We start from the raw sequence: 20,128 nt of genomic DNA, 5'->3' as shown, positions 1-20,128 counted from the left end.
GAAAAAACAGAGCTGCCTTCATCAGGGCAGTACAACTGCAGCTTACAGTCAGTCATAGATTCACTGATTCATCGTAAGTAGTACCCAGCTCTTGTCTAAACATTTGTGTGAAGCTTGCATGTGTAGTATAAAGCACTTCCAAACAAACTTATATCTGAAGAAGCAGTGTAAGACAGTTTCACAATATGGTGTCTGTGTTTCCTGGTGGATAAGAACAGCAATGACAGTGATTTATGATACTGCTCTTCTGAAAACCTACTTAGCCCCAGGACTGCCAAATTAGATTAAGGTGCAAAGAGAAGCTCTCAAAATATGGTCATGTGGTTTGCCTTTGTGTGAGTCAGAACACCACTTGAAAGCCTCCAGCTATGCAAAAACTTGCCTGCTTTTCTTTCTCAGCAAGCTAAGACAGTGCTGCCAACTGCAGCAATTTAATTATGGCTATTCGATGCTTTACTTAAAGCCCAGTTCCTACTGGCATGTGACCATGTGAGAAATTCAGCTTCCCCTTAGAGAAAAATGAAGATCTTATCCATCAAAATGCAGAAATTAGCAGGCAAGTGGGATCCAAATGCACACAACCAGCTCACAAAATTAAGAAGGAGGAGGAGAAGAGGCATTCTTTGTTGAATGTTAGGCAAACATCTGCCAGAATAATTTTGGTGTAATTTGGTTTACGAATAATTTTAGTGTAGTTGCGTTTGCCTTAAGAAAATCTCATGTTGGCTTCCAATAGTGGGAATAAGAAGACATAAATTTCAAGTTTTGTCTGTAATTACAGGAATAGGCTTTGAATGGGACACTGAGATTTACATCCCTATTTTTGTGTTTTAAAGAAGACATCATTTTGGTATTTTTAGTGAAAAATAATGAAAGGTTTTTTGAGAATTTTCAGAGAAATGTATTTCACTGAAAAATGCAGTATCTGCAGGATCAAAATTCTCTGCAGGAGAACAAATTCTCCTGAAATAAAAGTAAATTCAGAGACATTTGATTTATTTTTTTACATAGTTTTTGAGTTTCTCTTATAAATAACTGTCAAAATAGAGTCTCCATCCCTTCTTACTGAAGAGGCCTTCTCTCTCTAACATTTTTATATGACCATGTGCAGAAAAACAACATAGTTCAGGTCTACTAAGAAACCTGTGCAGCAGGTTTTTCTGAACTAGAACTGAAAAACAATCAAAGAGAGTGTAATAATATGCCCTCTCAATTGTGATAAAGAATTGAGTGAAACTTAAAGATAATAAATTTAAGGCAAAGAGAAAATATTTATATGAACAGTTAGAATCCACTGAAATGAAACACACTTAGGCAAAAAGCATAGCAGGATATACAACAGAAACAGACGATTTTGCAGCTGTTTCTAATATCTACAGTTACCGTAGCCATGGCAAAGCAAGGTTGTATTTTGTGGTGTAAGGGCATTGCCTTGCTAAAAAGAAGACAGTCCTAGTTCATGTGAAGTGCAACCAGTGCAGTAGCTGTAGTAGCTCCCTCAGAGCTTTCCCTGAGAAAGCTCAAGTACCACTGCAAGGTGAACTGCAGCATCAGTGCTGCGAAGGCACCCTCATTGCCTCATAAATGTGAATGCAGCACCGATGAGCAAACGGCAGATTGATTGTTTTACAGGATTGCTGCTCTCTGTCAAGCTAGAGTAACTTGAAGAAAATTACACAAGTGCAGCTATGTTGCACAGATTCTCTGCTAGAGGTATAGATTAAGAGGATGCTAAGGTGTCTCTGTTGACTAGAAGTAGATGCAATTGCGAGTGCTAAAATCCTGCAGAGGATGGCAGCTTTGTCAATGCCTTCTGGTGGGACCTGTGTCAGGCAGCGCTTCTGAGATGGCAGGGCAGGTACGATAGCCGGGTGAGACAGGGAGTTCTATGCATGCAGATTTTCAGAATGACTGAGCACAGGGAGAAAATGGAAAGCAAGGTTAATAGGTTTGTTGTTTTGAATGAGTAATTGCAAAACCCTTGGAGGGATGATTGCAGAACATGTAGACTACTCAGAGGAGGGGAAAAGCATTCCCTCTTAATGTAATTTGAATCTAGAAGAGACTGTGATATGTGACCAGGCACAGCTAAGTTGGGCATTGTTCTTGCTCACCCCTTTGAAAGGAAGTACTTAAAATAATTTCTGTTAGTAGAATAAAGACTGTATTTGTCAAGTAAACTGGCTGACTAGCATTAACAGCAATATTGGTTTCTGAGAGTTTCATGCTATTAGCTATGCAGTATGTAGCCCAATGAACATTTTGTTTTAAATAAAAAAACAGAGGTCTCTATTTCAAGTCACATGAGGATTTTGTACAGTGTCTCATTTGTCTTGCTGTTTGCTGTCAATAAAGGAGTGAATTTGAGTTAATGAATCAATGTTAACTTTTTCATCCCCATCGGATGTTACCTTGATAGGCAGCATGGCCAGAGATACTGTCATACCATTGCAGAGCCTTGAGAGACAAAAGCTTGCAGTCTCCAGTTCTGTTAAGCCAGCTTCACAATTGTTTCAATATTATTTTATATCTTATGTTTAAATGCAATTCACGTTAAATGTGGTTTTATCATCTGGAAAGCCTTAAGGGCTACGAAGGTCTAATGTCATCAGAAAGCTTTATTGATAAATGCTTGTGCTCATGAAGGCTGTGCTCATGAAGGCAATGAAACACTCTTTTTTGGAGCATTTTCAGTGTTCATTGCTGCAAGCTGCCGTTAGAAATCACCCTAGTACCTTTCCTGTGCCTGCCTTTAATGAAACTGCTGTCTGCCTTTGATAAGGCTGAAGGTCAAGATGCTAGAAGTTGGCTTTCAAAATACTGTATCATACAGTGATTGAGATTAATCAGAACAATTTCAGAGTATTGAAAAGATTTTTAAAATATTGTGTACATTTTTGCAGCTTTATGATATGTAATGAGATCTTCAAGAACAAGGTTTGTTGACCCTCTCTTTTTTTTTAATCTTTGACATATCAGATGTATCAAATGAATCATAGAATCACAGAATAGCCCGGGTTGGAAGGGACCTCAAAAGCTCATCTGGTCCAACCTTTTGTGGGAAAGGGAGCATCAGTGAGATTGTCCAGCACCCTGTCCAATCACATCTTGAAAACCTCCAGCGATGGGGATTCCACCACATCCCTGGGGAGGTTGTTCCAGTGATTGATTGTTCTCACTGTAAAAAATTTCTTTCCTATTTCAATATGAAATGGTTTCTATTTCTTATTAAAGTAATTTAACAAGGATAGAGAACATGATGAAGACCTTTAGATATTCCTTTGTTTTTTCTTTGAATGGATAAAGCAACCTTCTGGGGCTTTAGATTTGGCACGTCATATTAAATTTAAAAACACCACAATCCCATTTTTCATTCTGCAGGTATGTGGTTGATCTCCAAATTCTGGCACTGGTGTTTTCCCCTTGGTTTTGTACTTGTGACCTTGCAGTGAGAATATAAGAAAAATGGGGCCTCTGGGAAAAGGTGAGCTTCCACCTTCCTATTCTTGTGCATGGTAGCAGATGTACAGACAGCGCCACAGGGACCAGGGCGCTTCACAGTTGGCTATGGGATGGCTGGTGCTGACAGGGGGTGTACAAATAGTGTAAGGAAGTGTGAGTATGGATGGCTGGGAGTCTTGCAGTTTGCTGTAATAATTCTACTCCTTTACCAGAAATGTCTTCAGTTTATGGCATGATTACAGTCTGAATACCTTAATATATATTTGTGGTTGCACGTATGCACACATCCTGTTAGCTGGTGTTTTCTTGTGCCTTATTCCTCAGTATTTTGATACTCAGAAGACTCCTGTGCCTTTAGACTCTCCTCTTGCTCTCATGTGCACTTAACTGAAACCATAGTTTCGCAATTAACTGTCCTTCAAATCTTCTCCCTCTTCAGCCTTCTTTCCTACAGCTTCTCCCTATCTCCTTCTACAGCTGCTTTTCACCTCTCTTTATGCATTCAGCCTAACTGCAAACTGCTGAAATCACCCAGGTCCATCTGTGACCAGCTCTCTTTCAACCTTGATCTATTACAGTCCTGCTGTATATCTGCTCCTCGAGGTAACCACAGCTGTGGCACACCCGCGGTTCCTCCCATCTGTTTTAATCTCTTCCTTTGTCTGTCTCTAAGGAGAGGTGACTGCACAGTCATTTTCCTCCCCAGCTTTGCAGGAAGGCTTAGGATGCAGTTTCAAGCTGCGGCTAAGCCAATCTAATAATAAGCTGCTGCTGAAAGAGGCAGTCCTGCTCCTCTGTCTTCAGGTTCCCTCTCTGCGCCCATCTCTCTTGGGATGCTAACTGATCTGATGAGAACTTTTTTTCTTTTGTTTAGTTTTGTATTCCCCAGATGGATTTTCCGTACCTGATTTATGCTGTAGTTGCCCAACAGCTGTGTCTGATGCAAAGGGAGTGGTGGCAACCTTTGGGGCTGGAAGGTGGGGTGGGGGCAAGTTTGCCCCTTTTTGGCAGTACATCACACACTGACTTTGCTGCAGTGTGAAAAGTCTCTCTCAAAGCAAGAAGTAGGGAGATAAATGGCTAGCTACAGATTTTCCCAGGAGAAAAGGTCATTGGTTCCTTGTGTCTGGTGGCTGTAGTGGAAGAAAGTAGCAAGTGATATGGGCAATCTGCCTGAGATTGTGGGAGGGAGTGGAAAGGAGGAGGGTTAACTTCCTTTCACTGCTGCTTGTCCAAAAGCAGTCTACAATAACTTAGATTCTGTTTGTGATTTTAGTAATTTTTCATTACTACTTCAAAGCAAAGGAAAAAGTCTGGAAAAATAGTGTCATCTGAGTTCATTGCTGGTGTTTGAAATATCAGCCTAAAGAACATGAAGGCTATATAACCAATGACTTTGCAAAATAGGAATGTAGATGGGCTTTATTGACATATTAGCAGTTATAATATGATTCAAGTTAAAGGTTACAAATTTTTAGGTGTATTTCTATTAGTAAATGACAAATTTGTTGACAAAAAAAAATGTGGTAGTACATAGGGAAGCTTTCATGCTTTTGAAATCTCTTTTTCAATGTACATTTGAGGAGCTGGAATACTTTTGCATTCTTTGTCACAGTTCAAGAGCATGCTATTTTTTGTACAGAATCCTTCAGATTAATTTTAATTAACGTGTTAAGGGCCTTTGTAAGGAAACTCATTACATTTGTTACCACACTTTAAAATAGAATTAAATCAGTTGCCCCAATCACGAAAAATGTGAACATATCTTGAATGTAAATTAACTGCAGTGTTAAATAGCTCTATTATCTGTCTGTGTGTCTCTTTATGAGGGCTCACATGACTTTAGCTTTAATTAAGGAGACTAATTTTATTTTCAGAGGATTAAAAATTCTATGAGACAGGACAGTAAGAGGTAGCATTACGATATGCTAGTTTTTATGCTATTTGGAAAAGAGAATTGCATAACTAATTTTTTTGTCATGTGAAATCATTATGCTCACATTTGAAATGCATTGTTTGCAGCCTTTGTGCAAGTAGTATTCTCTTACATTAAATAACTGCTTTCATGAACATTTACTTAAATTACCTGATATATTCTGTTGTTTTCTGATGCAAATACATAGCATTTGTGTATAATATTAGATCAAAGAGAGCATTTAGCTGTGGGGACACATTTCAGTTGTGTTAGGGTGACCTGTTGCACTGCTGGGTGTGTAAAACATTCATTATGGAACTTCTGTGGTTTTTACTGAAAAAGCACTGTCACCTTTGGCATTTCTGTGTTAGCCAGCAGGACAACTTTCATTCCTTTATGGCCCTAATTTAACCAAAACAGTGGATAAGAATCACTTGGGTGTTACCAGCTTCCTTGGCTGGAATTCTGTAGCACATTGTATAGGAGTTTTAACTGTACGGGTTTATTTGAAGGATCTACCTCTTCCTTTCATGACACACTCTCAAAGGATGACATAATTGTGAAAAGGGGCAGCTTTTGTAAAGGAAGCAGGATTCTTGAAAGGGAAAAACATACTCATCTTCTCAAATTGCTCTAAAGGTCAGCAGTTATATCGCTGGTACACTCAAACTCTCTGCTGAGACAATACTGTATCACTTCTCAGCAGTAGCTCTCAGTTCTGCAAAGTTACTGAAAATCAGAACAAAATCAAACAGCAAGAAAGCCAGCATCCTGCTCATTAAGCTCTCACACATCTCTTCATACTCATTATTCCAAAACTATGTTATTCTGAGATTACTTTTAAGGCAAGCTAGTTAATGTGGGAATTGGAATGTTAGGTACATTTGTAATTTCTTAAACAATAAAATCTGTTCAGTGATGTTACTTTGGTTTTTTTTAATGAGACTTAGACATAAAATGTGCCTTGACTGACATTACTGAACTGCATACCAAATAACAATTCCTATATAATGCAGTGATGTCTTTGGAAGGCATCCTAATTCAATCTCTTAATCTTCAGCATTATAGTAGTAAAATTGCACATTGCTTGTTTAATGACTAATAAGGCTATAGATTAAAGATAGAACTATCTGTACATTTTTATTCTGCTGTGTACATGCAAGGTGTAAGTTTAAATCAGTGTTTTTCTGGAGCTGCCAGTCACAAGATATCCAATACTCTCTTATGTGCCAATACCACCCAAATTTTACACAGCTGCCTGCATAAATCAGCTATAGGAAGAGAAGTAGAAGTTTTTACAAAGCTTTATGTTTTGGCAGCAGAAGTGCTGTCTTGCTATGTTAGATGTCACATCTAGGCTGCATTAAGACAAAATTGGGAAGTAGAGAAAAATGTGAAGGAAGTAAATTAACTTTGAAATCTTGGCTCTTATGATGAATTATGTAAATGATGTTAAGGATTTTGCTCCTTTTTTGTATTGCTACAGTGCACACTAAAGAATACAAATGAAGGAAAAATAAATCAGTATTAGCACGATATAATTCGCAAACACAGCTTCTGAGGTACTAGGGAACAATGACTTAGTGTGTTGAGTGCCACCTCTGGTTTAAGACAATGGCATATGGCACTTTATAGGTATTACACTGCACTCTGCAGTGGCTGATCCTTGTTCCTACCAGCCTTCAATGTCAGTCAGAGGTGAATGACTCAATTTGCACTTTCAAGTAGTTTGAAGGAGGACAGGGTTTGTCAGCTTTTGCGGCAAAACCATAATGGAGACCCTTAGGAGGAGCCTGAAATGGGTGCCATGGGGCACAGGTGCACAGAACACACAAATAGGAATGTGAGAGCTTGATTTAAAGCTATCTATGTCATACTGATGCTTTAGATACCTCCAGAGAAGGTACTGTCACCCCAAACTTCTCCTTGTTCCTTTTTTCCCCTCCCTTGTCCAGATACAACAGCCCTACCCACCCCAATGTTTGCTATATTCACTTTGTTCTTAGCCAGATTCTAGAGTTCTCTGTAGATTAGTATCACAGAAACATATGTCAATGTTGATCATCAGAATATGTATCATATTTACACTGAATGCAAAACAAAATCTCTCGCGACTTTCTCTGGCCAAGCCAGGATTCCAGGCTCACTGTTTTGTGCGCTGGTTAGTGCTAAAGATTAGAGCAGTAGATGCAAATGTGAGATAATGACTTATATTAGGGCAGGAAAGAAGGGAAAGTACACAGTCTCCAAAGTAAATCTCAGTTATAATATGACTTTTCTTACAGACATCTGAATATTTTACCCTCCCCAACATTTTATCCTTCCCACGTTGCCCTAGCAATGGTAGATAGTTGCTGTCCAGGCTGAGGCACCCTTTAGAAATGCTCCATGTTTTTATTGTTTTCAGTTTTACTTGGTCCCACAAAAATGGTTTTAATGTGCCAAACTGAACATATATAGAAGAGCTCAAGCAATTGCCGTGGAAAATGCTGGCTAATGTTTGGATCGCAGAGAATGAAATTCCAGTGTAGAAGTGTGCTAAATAGATAAGGCAGGGAAACAGGTCATGCCATGTCAAGGTCTTGTTCTGAGCTTACCACAGGGGAGACATGTGTGCTCCACCAGCTTTACTAATAAGAAGTTAGGAGTCATGTTTCTTGCCTGCTACCCTCAGAAAATGTCTAAACTGCATTGTTATTTTGCATGACCTATGTTAAGGACGACATTCATGCACCTTCACATGCCTGCCAAAGAAAACTTCCCCATGCATGCACAGAACAAGAAAAGCAATGGAGTTACCCTGAAAAGACAGGGTAGTTGACTCAGAGGGGGCACGAATATAGCAAGCAGGTTTATTTTGCAAAGTGTCTTTTGTGGTGGAGGTGAGGGAGTGCCAGTGGTAGCGCTGCAAGGCCTGGGAAGAAGAGCAGGGATGGGAACCTCCATGTTGTCTGAGAGATGCCTCGTCTAACTCTGCCTGCAGTCAGGATGTTCACAGCACCTACCAGAATCGCTTTGTACTTCCAGCCAAATGCATGTCACAGGGAAGGATGCCTACAGATGTTAGTGGCAATTAAAGCCATCTGCAGGGGAAAAAACAGGTTCAGTGTGTTAAGCAACTTAACTGGTGACCCATGGGGCAAACAGACCTGGCCTACCCGCTTTCCCTGGGCGGAAGAGGAAGGCTGTGCTGGGCTGCGAATGCTGCCAAATCAGCCAAAATCCTTCTCACTTGCTTTATCTCTACAGCCTGACACAGAAAGTCAGGTCTTGGCATTGACTTTGAGGGCTAGGGGAGCTCAGTGAAAACATCTGGGAGAGAAGCCTCTGCAGAAAAATGCAAGTTTGCGTGGTCCTTTCCCCTCTGTGTAAGTATGGTGGTGGAGGACCTGCAAGTGGGATGTCTGCTACTGAGTATGTGGCACACTGCTGCTTGTACAATGTGTGGGAAGCAGCACTTCAGGGCCCCCACCTCCACCTTCCAAAACGAAGTAACAGATCTGTGAGTAGACAAAAATAGAAGCACACTAAAAAGTTGGCAGGAGTGTCTCTTCCAATACAGATTTTGGAACTAAAGCACATATAAATATTAAATATAATTATCTTCAAGCCTTCTTTTCCAAAAAGTTGTTAAAAGTAAAACACAACTTTATAGCAAAGCAAGTCAAGGCTATGGAAAATATTTTAATGATATTGGCTGAGAAAAACTTTCTTTGAAGAGCACTAAAGGAACTTTCCTATTAAATACCTGGAGATGCAAATTCATCCCATTACTAGTGCTGTAGGAAATTACCAGAAATACCAATGTATTTCTGATATTTATTTCTGAATTTTACATTATTTCCATTCAAAGGGATATGTGAAGCATACTATTTTCAAACCAAATAATCTAGAAATTTGCAGTGTCTGGGGTTGGAAGCTAGGATAAGACACGCTCATTGCAAGCCCTATAAGAACTGACCCTATAGTATCTGTTAAACCCAAAAACTTTAGCTGTCTAAAGCAGCATTAAGGGGGCTGTAGGAACCTAACTCTGAAACTGAGACCAAAACTTGTCCCTGGCTAGTAACTGCTTGAACTCACTAGGCTGTCCTCCTACCCTCCCTCTCTGACCAACTTGGTCAGAGACACTCCAGGGCTTTTCCACTTAATTCCTGGCTCCGGCTTTAACCTTACTGGGACCAGATCCTAGCAAAAGCACTTCATATGCCTCCTCTGGGGTCCAACTCACACAGTGTGGCAGCAGCATCCAGCATTTATATGTTAACCAGGTAGTTCCCAGGATTTTTTTTTTTTTTAAATCCAGTGGCTACTTAATATAAAATGCATATAGAGTGATAGATGCAAACCTCCCCTTCCATGGGAGTTCCCTCATTGCTGGGTTATAGATCCATGCTCTTATGACCTGTCTTCCTGTAAGAAATGAATCATTCCTTCTTTTCTTGCAGACTTGCTCAGTTTCTTGGACCTGAGTGGATGACAACTTGTATCACAATGAGAATTGTTTAAAGGGAAGTATGTGATGAAGAGTTTCTTCATGACAAAAATGTACACCCCAGAAAGCACACCAGCTTGCCTGGATCACAAGGCAGTGATGCTGCAGTAATATGCTACGGAGTGTGTAAGACTGTGTGATTTTAGAGTACTTAAATGCAAAATACAAAACTTCTGCCTGATATTATGAAATCCCTATGCGAGAAATCTTATGGGAATGTAATCCAGCCTCCTTCGTCAAGTCTTGGCATGAATCTTCCAGACAAGGAGGCATTACTACACCTTGTCAATTATCCTTCCAGAAGTTGCTTGCTATAGCAATGGTGCGGATGAAATCTAGCTGTGTGGCATTCAGGTTCAGAAAGTGGAAAATCCCTAAAGAATTAAAAAGGGATATTACAAGTTGGCTCTTTAAAGTCACAGAATAAGAGGTGCTGATGGGACTAAGGAAAGCATAGGAAGGGGCCCTAGGACACCAGTGTTGAGGCTCATCTAGAAAAATAGATCCTGAGGGATTTGGAGGGTGCAGAACACAGTGTCAGACCAATCTATGCCCATGTGTGCAAAGGAGAACAAGGAGCTGAAAAATCCTTCCTGAAATGTTTTCCTGCAGAGACAGGTATACCCCGATGTGACCATAATGCATTTGTATGGCAGACTGCAGCGTGGTTTATACTGAGGCGTATACTTGTTTAACTACTCTGCAAAGCAACGTGCGGGCAACTGCAATACTCATACTCACATAGAATATTTGTGTGTGCCAAGCCTAGGTCCCTGGATAGCCCTTGTTGTTGCCGAAAAACTAGGAATAAAGAACTTATCAACACCAATTTAGTGTAGATAAGCAGACACTTCTTTATTGATGGCCAGGTGCGCGGGTGAGTCCTCTCATGAACCACACACACCTGAACACCAAAATCATACACCTTATATTGAACTTATTCATACATATTCATTAGCTTTCCGAGAAATGTTATGCATATTCATTAGATTTCTGGGAAGTTATTAGCATATGTAAATGTCCTTTACGCAGGCGCAGTGAAGGTCTCTGGTGGTCTTCAGAAGCCCTCTGGTGGTCTTCCATAGTCTTCCTCACTTGTCCGCTTCTTGACCTCTCTTAGGTGATTCTGCGCAGTACGATTCTCACCATCATCTATATTAGTTTACATAAAAATGCATACTATGTCTATTCTTAAATTTAACCTTTCTAACAATTGGCCCTTCAGTCACACCATCTTATTAATATTCTTATGTTAAGACAATCATTGGTTAATCTCACTTAACTCCACTGATTGGAATCCTCGATAATTAGATCAAGGTGGGAAGGGTAAGGGGTTTCCAAGCAGCAAACTGGTGTCCATAACGGTTTCCTTAGTTTCCTAAAACAAAACACTACAAACCAACCAATCTTTGTCAAAGTTTCTGTGGTTAACTGATTTCAGACAATACTTGAATTCTTATAGTTACACATAGTACATTTTCTAAAGTTCCTAAGTTGCTATGACTACATTTCAAACTTAACACTCCCATACCTATGCTTCACAATTTTCTACTTCTTAATCAAACCAAACTCTTTTATATAATTAGATTTTAATTTCTTTATCAAAATACTTGCAACATTGTTACCTGCTTACCTTGCAAAGGACAAGGTGCTGAGGAAGCCCTGCAAGAAGGTTTTTATGTGACAGCAGGAGGAAGTGCTTTCCTCTTTGTTTATAGTTGTATGAAGCATGAAAAACCAGATTGTGAATGGGTTTAAGACAGACCACCCACAGGGTGCATAGATATCACTGGTTGTCTGCATGGGTGTCTGCAAAATGACCATCTCTGCATTGTGGTAATCTGTGTGGCAGCTTTCCATCATCTCTGCAAGCATATTTTGTCCTATTACATGCAAAAAATCATGGTCCCATTCTCCACAATGTTGACCCTGCCAACCACAATGCGGTTGGCAGGGTTAATGTTTTAAAATAGAGTATGCTTTCACAGGAAAATCCTCAAGGGGCAGAGAAAGGAAGATAATACTTGTGCACTTCAAGTCTATTGTCCATACCAGAAGCCTGAAGGAAATATGACAGAACAATATCCCATATTCTTATTTTGGTCTATGAAATTATGGGATATCTGAAACCTGACATTCCCTGTAAGAGATGAAAACAAATTACGTTCTATCACCCTAAAATGATTTGGAGTCTGTGTGTGTATATGTCTGCTTGCTTTTAAGTAGAAATTCCTATCAAAAAAACCAAAACACCTTATATTTTTTAACCAGCCTATCTGAATAACATTCTAAAACTGACTTCATTCTTCTCATGGGAAAGGAAAACACGAACCTTCTCACTTTAGTTAGATATTTTCCCTCAAAATAAAAAGTAACATCAAGGGCAGCTTTAGGATGTGGAAACAAGTACAAGTCCTAGGGCAAAAATCCCTAGATGTAAATTTAAATGTTAAGCAGTAAATGTCGCTGAGTATATCCTCTCCCATTGTGGGGTCAGTTTATTTTCTGAAGAAAGTATACCACTGGCATTTATATAATTCACTACATTTTAAGAAGTGTAAAGGATCAAGGTATTTGGCTGAAGTTTACAAATTGTAATAAATATTCAGATTGACTGAAAAAAGAAGTGTTAAGTGGTGTTAAAAAGACAGATTACTGACAACAATCAATAAAGAAGAAGAGAGAAGCACTAGCAGATTATAGGTCTGATTTTGCAAAGGTATGGGAATACCCTGTGGGGTTTTTTTGCTTGGGTTTTTTTGGTACACCTTTTGAATGTTAATGTTCTGCTGAAGATGGTTTCCGACAGGCTGGGATGCGACTGCTGTACTCAGCCAAACAGAATCCATTGAAGAGTTGCTAATGCAGAACTGAAATTATAGCCTCACTTTAAAAAAACAACAGTATTGTCAGCTAATTACTTCTAACACACAAATAGGATTCTCATTTGAGTTTGTGGGTTTTTTTCGGTAAAATTCTAAGCTTTCAAAAGGCAGCTTTTGAACTTGGGTATTCAGTGGTTTCTTGGCAGTCCCTGATCCTTTATGCTTAGAAATACAAGAAACGTGCAGAAGAATGGAAACTAAAGATGCTTGTAACTACCTGTAACTGCTGCAGTGGGAAATGGGTCAAATTCCCTCTCGACTAGATGAAGGTATTTGTTTCACAGAAATTGATTGTCTAATTTTCTTCATTTATTTAATAAAGTTATAACCTTTATATTGCATATGCCTGGCTAGTACTATTATGTTGTACATAGCAGGTTAGGAATACTGACATTAGACTTAAAAGTAGCAATAATTAAATGAATGTATATTGATTATATTGTTGTGTATTCCCTGTTTACTTTCTGGGAAGTATATTAGAGTTCATCTTATGCTGATGCCAGAAAAGGTAGTATAAAATCCATTTCTTGTCATTTTGAGCTGCAAATATTTTTTTGGTGAAGATTCATGACTGTTAAGACAACAAATTTTCAACTTGCTGATTTATGTAGGATCCAGCCTATAAGGATATTAGCCATGTTACCGGCTTTAAAAACTTTAACATTTTTTGATATCTTATTACTTATTAATGCATTTATGATATTCACAGCTGAGAGGGGTTGCAATACTCATGCCTGTGTATGTGTACACCCTCTTCTTAAAAGAAGAGTGTATACAGAGGAAGGAAAACAGTCTGTTGGGTGCATATTTCAAACCATTGCACAGATTCCTGGATGGTATAAATATAATGATGTTTCACAGATTCATACCTTCAGATCTTCTCAAGTAGTATCTCATAAAGCTAGAAATTTCTTTAGCAAAAGCAGTAATTCAAGCTTTTAGAATTACTTTGACCTTTTTTGGTGTATAAATCATCCTCACACAGCTTATGTAGAGGAATTCAAAATACTATGTGTACACATTAATACATTAAAGGTGAACTTGCATTTTAAACATTCCATGGTGCATTAAATAAAATTGAGGTGCATGGTATTGGAGAGGGTCTACAGAAAAAAGAACAGATCCCTTTCTAGCATTGTTTTGCTGCTAAAATTAACCCCATCAACTTGCTTTAACAGTATCAACAGCTGAATGGTGCACCAAGGGGCTCTTTTTGCACACAAAGATCTGTCCTTAAAAGCTGTTGAGAGATGATGAAGATAAGTGTCTGCAGGAGAAGGGAAATGTCAGCCTGATATCAAATCTATAAGAAGAAAATTATGAAGTATAGGTGAAAAGGGCATTGTTAATATATCCATTTAGACTGTGCAGCAAACAACAGTACAGGATACACTATGAAAGAATGTTAAGACATATTTGGGTACAAAAGAAGGGCACGTGTAATTTAATTTTTTAGCCTGGTACTTTTTGTAATCAAGTTTTGTTTATTTAAGGTAAGCTTAGAATGTCAGTCACAGCAACTGAGCTGTGACTGCATGGAAATATCTTTGCTCAAATAGTCTGTGTACTGATGTTTGAGCCTGAAGAAACTTGCCATGTGTTTTTGTAGCCAAGGAAGTGAGTAATCAGTGAAACTAGTATGGGTGGTATAGGAAAATCATGCACATGGTCTTGGCACAGCTGTGTGCTTGCTACATTCCATGAGATATTTCATAATGGAAAACCCGACTGCTCCACTAATATAGGATACCTGCATATCAGGCATACGTTGTGAAGCACTGAGTGAAGTCACAGGACCTTACAAATTCAGCCAGTAAATTTCGAGTGAACAAGAAGGGCAAAAGAAAGGCTCTGGTTGTTGACTCGAAAGAGAAAGCAAAATATCCTGTTTACTGTGTTTAAATGTCTTGATGTTTAATGTCTTGATGTGTTTATTGCTTAATTGTAATTTTAATCAGTCAAATTTTAAAGGGCCAAAAATGTAAGTGGGCAAGATGGTAGTTAAGTCAGCAGAACTGTATAGCTAACTGCAGTAGTAGGATATGTGGCCTTGTTAGCAAAGCTGCAAGCCCCTGTGTCTCAAATGGTTTTCTGCTGGTCAGATTCCTCCTTTGAACTTGCTTGTTTCAAAGGCTTTTCTATTTGTTTTATGTGATTTACACAGAACATTGTGCAGTGAATGATCTGTCAAGAAATAGCAATAAACAGATGCTGCCACTCTATATGGTGTTTCATTGTTAATGGTTTTAATTAAAATATTTGCTTTAAATCCATGGACACATAGATCGTGTATGTCACACTTCAGTCTGGATGTCTTCAATAGTTTCTTGAGTTACCAGTTCCTCAGTATTTTGAAAGATGAAGGGCCAGCAGTGCTAATCTTTGTTTACCTCCAACTATATTGGAACAATTTACAGCAACTGAAGGTCAGCTCCAGAGCTTCTGTGTGTCTCAGAGTATTCGTGCCATATTGCAGCTACATGGATGGGATAATATGCAAGTTTATGAACACGTAGGATACAGAAATTGGCAAAACGGTTGGAAGTAAGATTCTACTCAGCAAACTGGGATGTGATTTCCTACAGTCTCTTTGGCTGTGACTACTCACCAACATACAAGTCTTTCATGGTAAGAACATAAACTTATGGGTGTTGATACAAAATGCAATTTATATTGTACATGGTAATAGAGAGGGGGCAGTTTAAACAACAGAACAAAGCCAAATTTAATTGTAAATATGTCATTCCTAGAGGTGCAGATCTTAAGGCCTTTGTTTCTGTTAGTCCTATTGTTCTCAAAGTAAGAGGCTTTAAACTGTGAGCCCTAAGGAAATCCTTTTAAGTACAGCAATTTTCGATTAAAGTCAACTTTGAAACAAATGAAATGCTGAAAGGACAGAAAGACCAATCAAAGGCACTTTGAACAAGTTTAACTGTTCAGAGTCCTGAAAATTTGTATCTTTCATATGAATGTGTAGATAGCTCTATCATCTAATTAATCCAATGACATTTTAACTTCAAAAATCTTAGTGGCTTGACCAGAAAAGTTACCTTTTTGTGACATTTGACCAGGCCCTATGCTCATATTTCAGCTACTAGGCTGCAGGTGGGCACTTGAAACTCTATGAAGGCTACTAAGGCTTCAGATGTACCAAGGACTAACCTGTCAGTTTAATGCCACTAGTGATTTGCTCTGTTTCTTTATTTCTTTATAAACTTAGTATCTGAGACTGTAAGCACCACCTCAGGGAGAGATATAATTGAACTACCTAATGGATGTGTGCACACTGACAAGGAGAAATTATAATAACAACCTGACGTGGATAGAGTGATGTGTAACTGTGTACTCATTAAACAAAGGATTAGACACATCTGCAGGGGACCCATTACAGAAAATAATTGAAGGGGGCACCTCTGCCTTAAAAAAAAAATAATCAGGGCTAGTCATTTAAGTGAAGGATAATCTGTTTGTTCTATCAGTTATGATTTTATCTGAGATGTGGGGAAAAAAAAAAGAAGCAGGTCTGCATGTAGAGGAATCTTGGTTATGTCAACAAATTTTTGAACAATCGTGAGGCTTTTCCACCCATGGTATAACCTGGCCTAGCTTTTAGTAGTTGGAATAAGATGAAAAGGAACACATTCAGGTTGTGTTGTTATTATTAGTATTATCTGGTTTCTACCACCTTCCTTGTTATGATCTGTATTTTTTATTTATTCGTTTTGGCTGCATGGATACCTTTGTGCTGAAATAGGGATACCTATAGTGTGCATCACACTCATGCTTTCGTCTCTTGCCTCTTGGGATCTGCACTAGAGGTGGATCCTTGAGCAGAAATCTCCCTCATGCTATGGGGAAAGGCCTTTTTTGCTCTCTTTGCCGCTCCCCGGCACCTTCTTCCAGGCTCCTGTTCTCCCTGTCAGTCTTTGATAAGTACCACTGAGGCAGGATGGAATTCAGGGAGGCTGGAGGAACTCTTGCAAGGAGTGCGGAGGTTCTCATGGGAGAAAATACAGTTCAAAGGTTGCCATGTACAGTCTTTATAGTCTCCTTGGTAGGGAATATTTCCAGTTGGAAAGAGTGTCTGGTGCCCAGTGCCCCCAGAGCTCTGCTCACACAACAGATGGTGACAGGCAGGGAGGAAGATGTGGGGCTAGGGAACTCCTTTTCACCAGTTGCTCCAAGTCAATGACCAGAGATCAGGATGGTGCAAGCCCACATGGCTGTCACCAAGGTGTTTCTAAGCCTAATTACTTGTGTCTATAGATACACCCTATTAATGTCTTCAGCTAGTTACCTTCTCCTTCAAGTACCCATGTGCTTGTATCCCTGGGGATACTTAAGCATCATTTTGTCACAAAGGAAATGGTTAATGATCTCATTTAAGTTTTAGCTTGCAAAATAAGTGGTTCAAAGAGGGCAAAGGATGTGTTTATGCCAGGTATTGATCTTTTCTGTGGAGACAAACTGCTGCCCCAAAAAGTTTGCAATCATTCAGTATAATGAGCACACCCAGAAGGCTGCCTGGAAGCCCAAAACCTCAGAAATACATTCCTTTCAGCTTTGCAATGTAGTCTTAGTATTTTACTGCATATAATCTATAGCATAAAAATTAGGATTCAGAGTGTGAAAAGCTGCAAATTGTAAAATAATCAGACATCTCACCTGTTCCTAAAATCAGTCAATACTGCTCACTGGTATGAAAATAAGTAGCTAACTCTTCTCTGTATTATCCCACTTAGCTGCCTACTCTGATCCCAAAAGGAAAATAATGAACTGCATTTCCTTATCACAGAGTCAATAATTACATGTATCTTTTTGAAGTCAAGTTTCTTCAAAACTGAAATGATACTGTGCACAGAATCCTTCATCTATTCTAAGTTTGACATTTAAACCAGCATATCAAAAGTTATCTTTCTTGACAGTCACAGATTTTCCATCTCCTGCATTTTCTCCCATGGTTGCTAACTGTATTCCGATAATACCTAGAAAAGTGTCAGGAAAACCTTTCCTAAAACATTCTGATCTGTGAGAGCAAGCATAGTTACTGTATTGTGTGATTGCAGTTTTAGGAAAGACTGTTAAGTGTGTATAATATGTGAATAGCTGAGGGCGTATACTTAAATAACATTAAAACCCATGACATAATGTGTGTGCTGAAAAGCTTTCTGAAGTCAGAATACCAGAGGTCTTTTAAAAGGGGGCATTGCTACCTTTGGCCTTCACTGTAGCATCACTGCCACAGTGGTACAGCCTGTTTCTTGTTTTTATAACAAGATTATTTTTCACCAGAATTCGTTATTTCCTTCACCAGGTATCACCCCCCCCCCAAAAAAAAAAAAACAAAAAACTGTAAGCTTTATTAAACCAGTTGTTCCTAAAGTTTTAGCTCTCTCTATTAGGCAGTCCTCTGCATTTTTTTTATCAGCTGGTAGCTGAGATACTCTTGCAAAAGACTGGAAGTTAACATTTTTTATCTTTCTATCCTTTCCATCATAAATGAAAGTAGGCAGTAATAACCATGCAGTTCCAATATTTTTGTTGCTTTAATATTTTCTCTATTTTGTTTAAGGTACAGTTTTTAGAATAATGCTGGCAATATTCCAGTATGACTATGCTTTCTTAATCCACTTATACCTATTAACTATTGTTACTGACGGATGCTTATAAATCATTACTGACCCCAGTCCAGTGATGGAGTGGTTATAATCATGTGAAAGTTTCATCTGTGCATGCTATATACTGCCTTGTGTTCTTCTATTTCTTTTCCTTCCTATAACCATTAACACGTTCAGCTGAGGCACTGTTGTCCTTCCACCAGTTTTGAAGCCTTTCTTTTGCTGAGAACACTTTACAGGAAATTTCAGTGGTGATGATAACCAGGCCTAAGCTGTGGCGTCCAGCAGTGCTTCCCTCCCGCTGGAAGGAAAATCTGGTGTGCAAGGGAGGAGGAAGTAATTGTAGGCAGACACCCAGACAGACAGTCAAGGGAGCAGATATGCCAGGCAGGCAGTAGCACAGCATATGCTCTGCTGTCTAGAAACAGCCAAGTTCAGTCCCAAATCCTGGTAATTCTCTTGGTGTGGCAGAGCTGGTGACATAAAAAACATTTTCTTGTTAACTGTGTTTGTAAGCCTGATTATGATTTTGAGTAAGAGGAAACATTTGCCCTTGAGCTAAATCACTCCTTGACTTACTTCAGGCTGCCTTCCTAAATATTTTCTCATTTGAAACACAAATTATTTATGCCTTTCCTTCATAAATGCTGCAGTGTTACAGGCACTGAATGGTTGCAGCCTTCCATTGTGGGAACACACTCATATTATTGGCTTGCAGTGGATCCTGGTCCATCCCACCCCAAAACATTTTTGGTCATTGTGTGCAAAACCATAACTACATTTGTTTTTCAAATGCCTCTCCCCCAACTTAGAGAAGCATCAACTGCAGTTTGTTTGTCCTGCAGTGAGGCATGCAATTTGCAATTTCTGTGGGCTACCCACTGGAGCAGTGTGATTAAACCTCTCATTGTCCCCCTTGCAGGAAAGAAATGTTCTACCCCAGTCCAAATGATACGGTAGACAGGGAGAGGTTACTGCCAGCTCAGGGTCTAGTGACATTTAGTACTGGTGGCTGGATTCTGCACTGCCGACAGAACAGTAGAGGATTTCTAAAATGTCTCTTACATATGATGCAGAGGCAAGCAGACCTGCTGTCAAGTTCTTTTCCATCTCACTTTTCTCCATTAGGAGAAAATTGTATTGAAGTACACAGAGAAAAGAGGTATTCACAGTTAACATTGCTTCCCCCTTGCCCTACAGATAGCAAAGTGCATCTAAATGGCTTCTATTCTGACCTCAGCAAACTTATGATGAAAAGAAGGCGGCTGTGGGATTATTCATTTCATCTTCCCTGGATGATGGATGGAGAGATATTCACTGCCACTTTTGTGCCATCTGGGAACATGACACCAAATTCTAGCATGACCCTGGAACAGAAAACAACATTTGCCTTTGTGATTTTATTATTTATTTTCTTGGGAATCCTTATTGTTCGCTGCTTCCGAATTCTCCTCGACCCCTACAGCAGTATGCCAACATCAACCTGGGCTGATGGACTTGATGGACTGGAGAAAGTCCAGTTTGACTATGCTTTTGCTTAGAGTCTGAGAAGTATGGAGGCTTATTTAGCACTCTGATAAAGAAAGAAAAATGATGGAATGTCTATTTTGTTTCTGGTTTACATTTTTTTTCAAATATTGTAGGAGTTGCAACATACAAATATGCACACAATGAATTTGATTTTAATTAAATACCAAAGCAAGTTGGATTTTTGAAAGTAGATCACTGAATCTCCTCATTGGGAAAAAGATAA

General features: G+C 39.1%; 1 protein-coding gene across 1 annotated transcript; it reads left to right on the top strand.

Annotated features, from left to right (window-relative positions):
- The first annotated feature begins 19,622 nt into the window (after positions 1-19,622).
- CTXN3 (cortexin 3) lies at positions 19,623-19,916 on the top strand. The gene has a single exon (XM_010566076.1). The coding sequence runs from the start codon at positions 19,623-19,625 to the stop codon at positions 19,914-19,916; it is 294 nt and encodes a 97-aa protein (XP_010564378.1).
- The last annotated feature ends 212 nt before the right edge of the window (positions 19,917-20,128 follow it).

The sequence above is a fragment of the Haliaeetus leucocephalus genome, unplaced genomic scaffold, assembly GCF_000737465.1.
Source record: "Haliaeetus leucocephalus isolate CR32 unplaced genomic scaffold, Haliaeetus_leucocephalus-4.0 Scaffold203, whole genome shotgun sequence".
Classification (NCBI taxonomy): Eukaryota; Metazoa; Chordata; class Aves; order Accipitriformes; family Accipitridae; genus Haliaeetus; species Haliaeetus leucocephalus.
The sequence above is the reverse complement of the archived record's forward strand: the minus strand, read 5'-3'. Positions and strand labels throughout refer to the sequence as shown.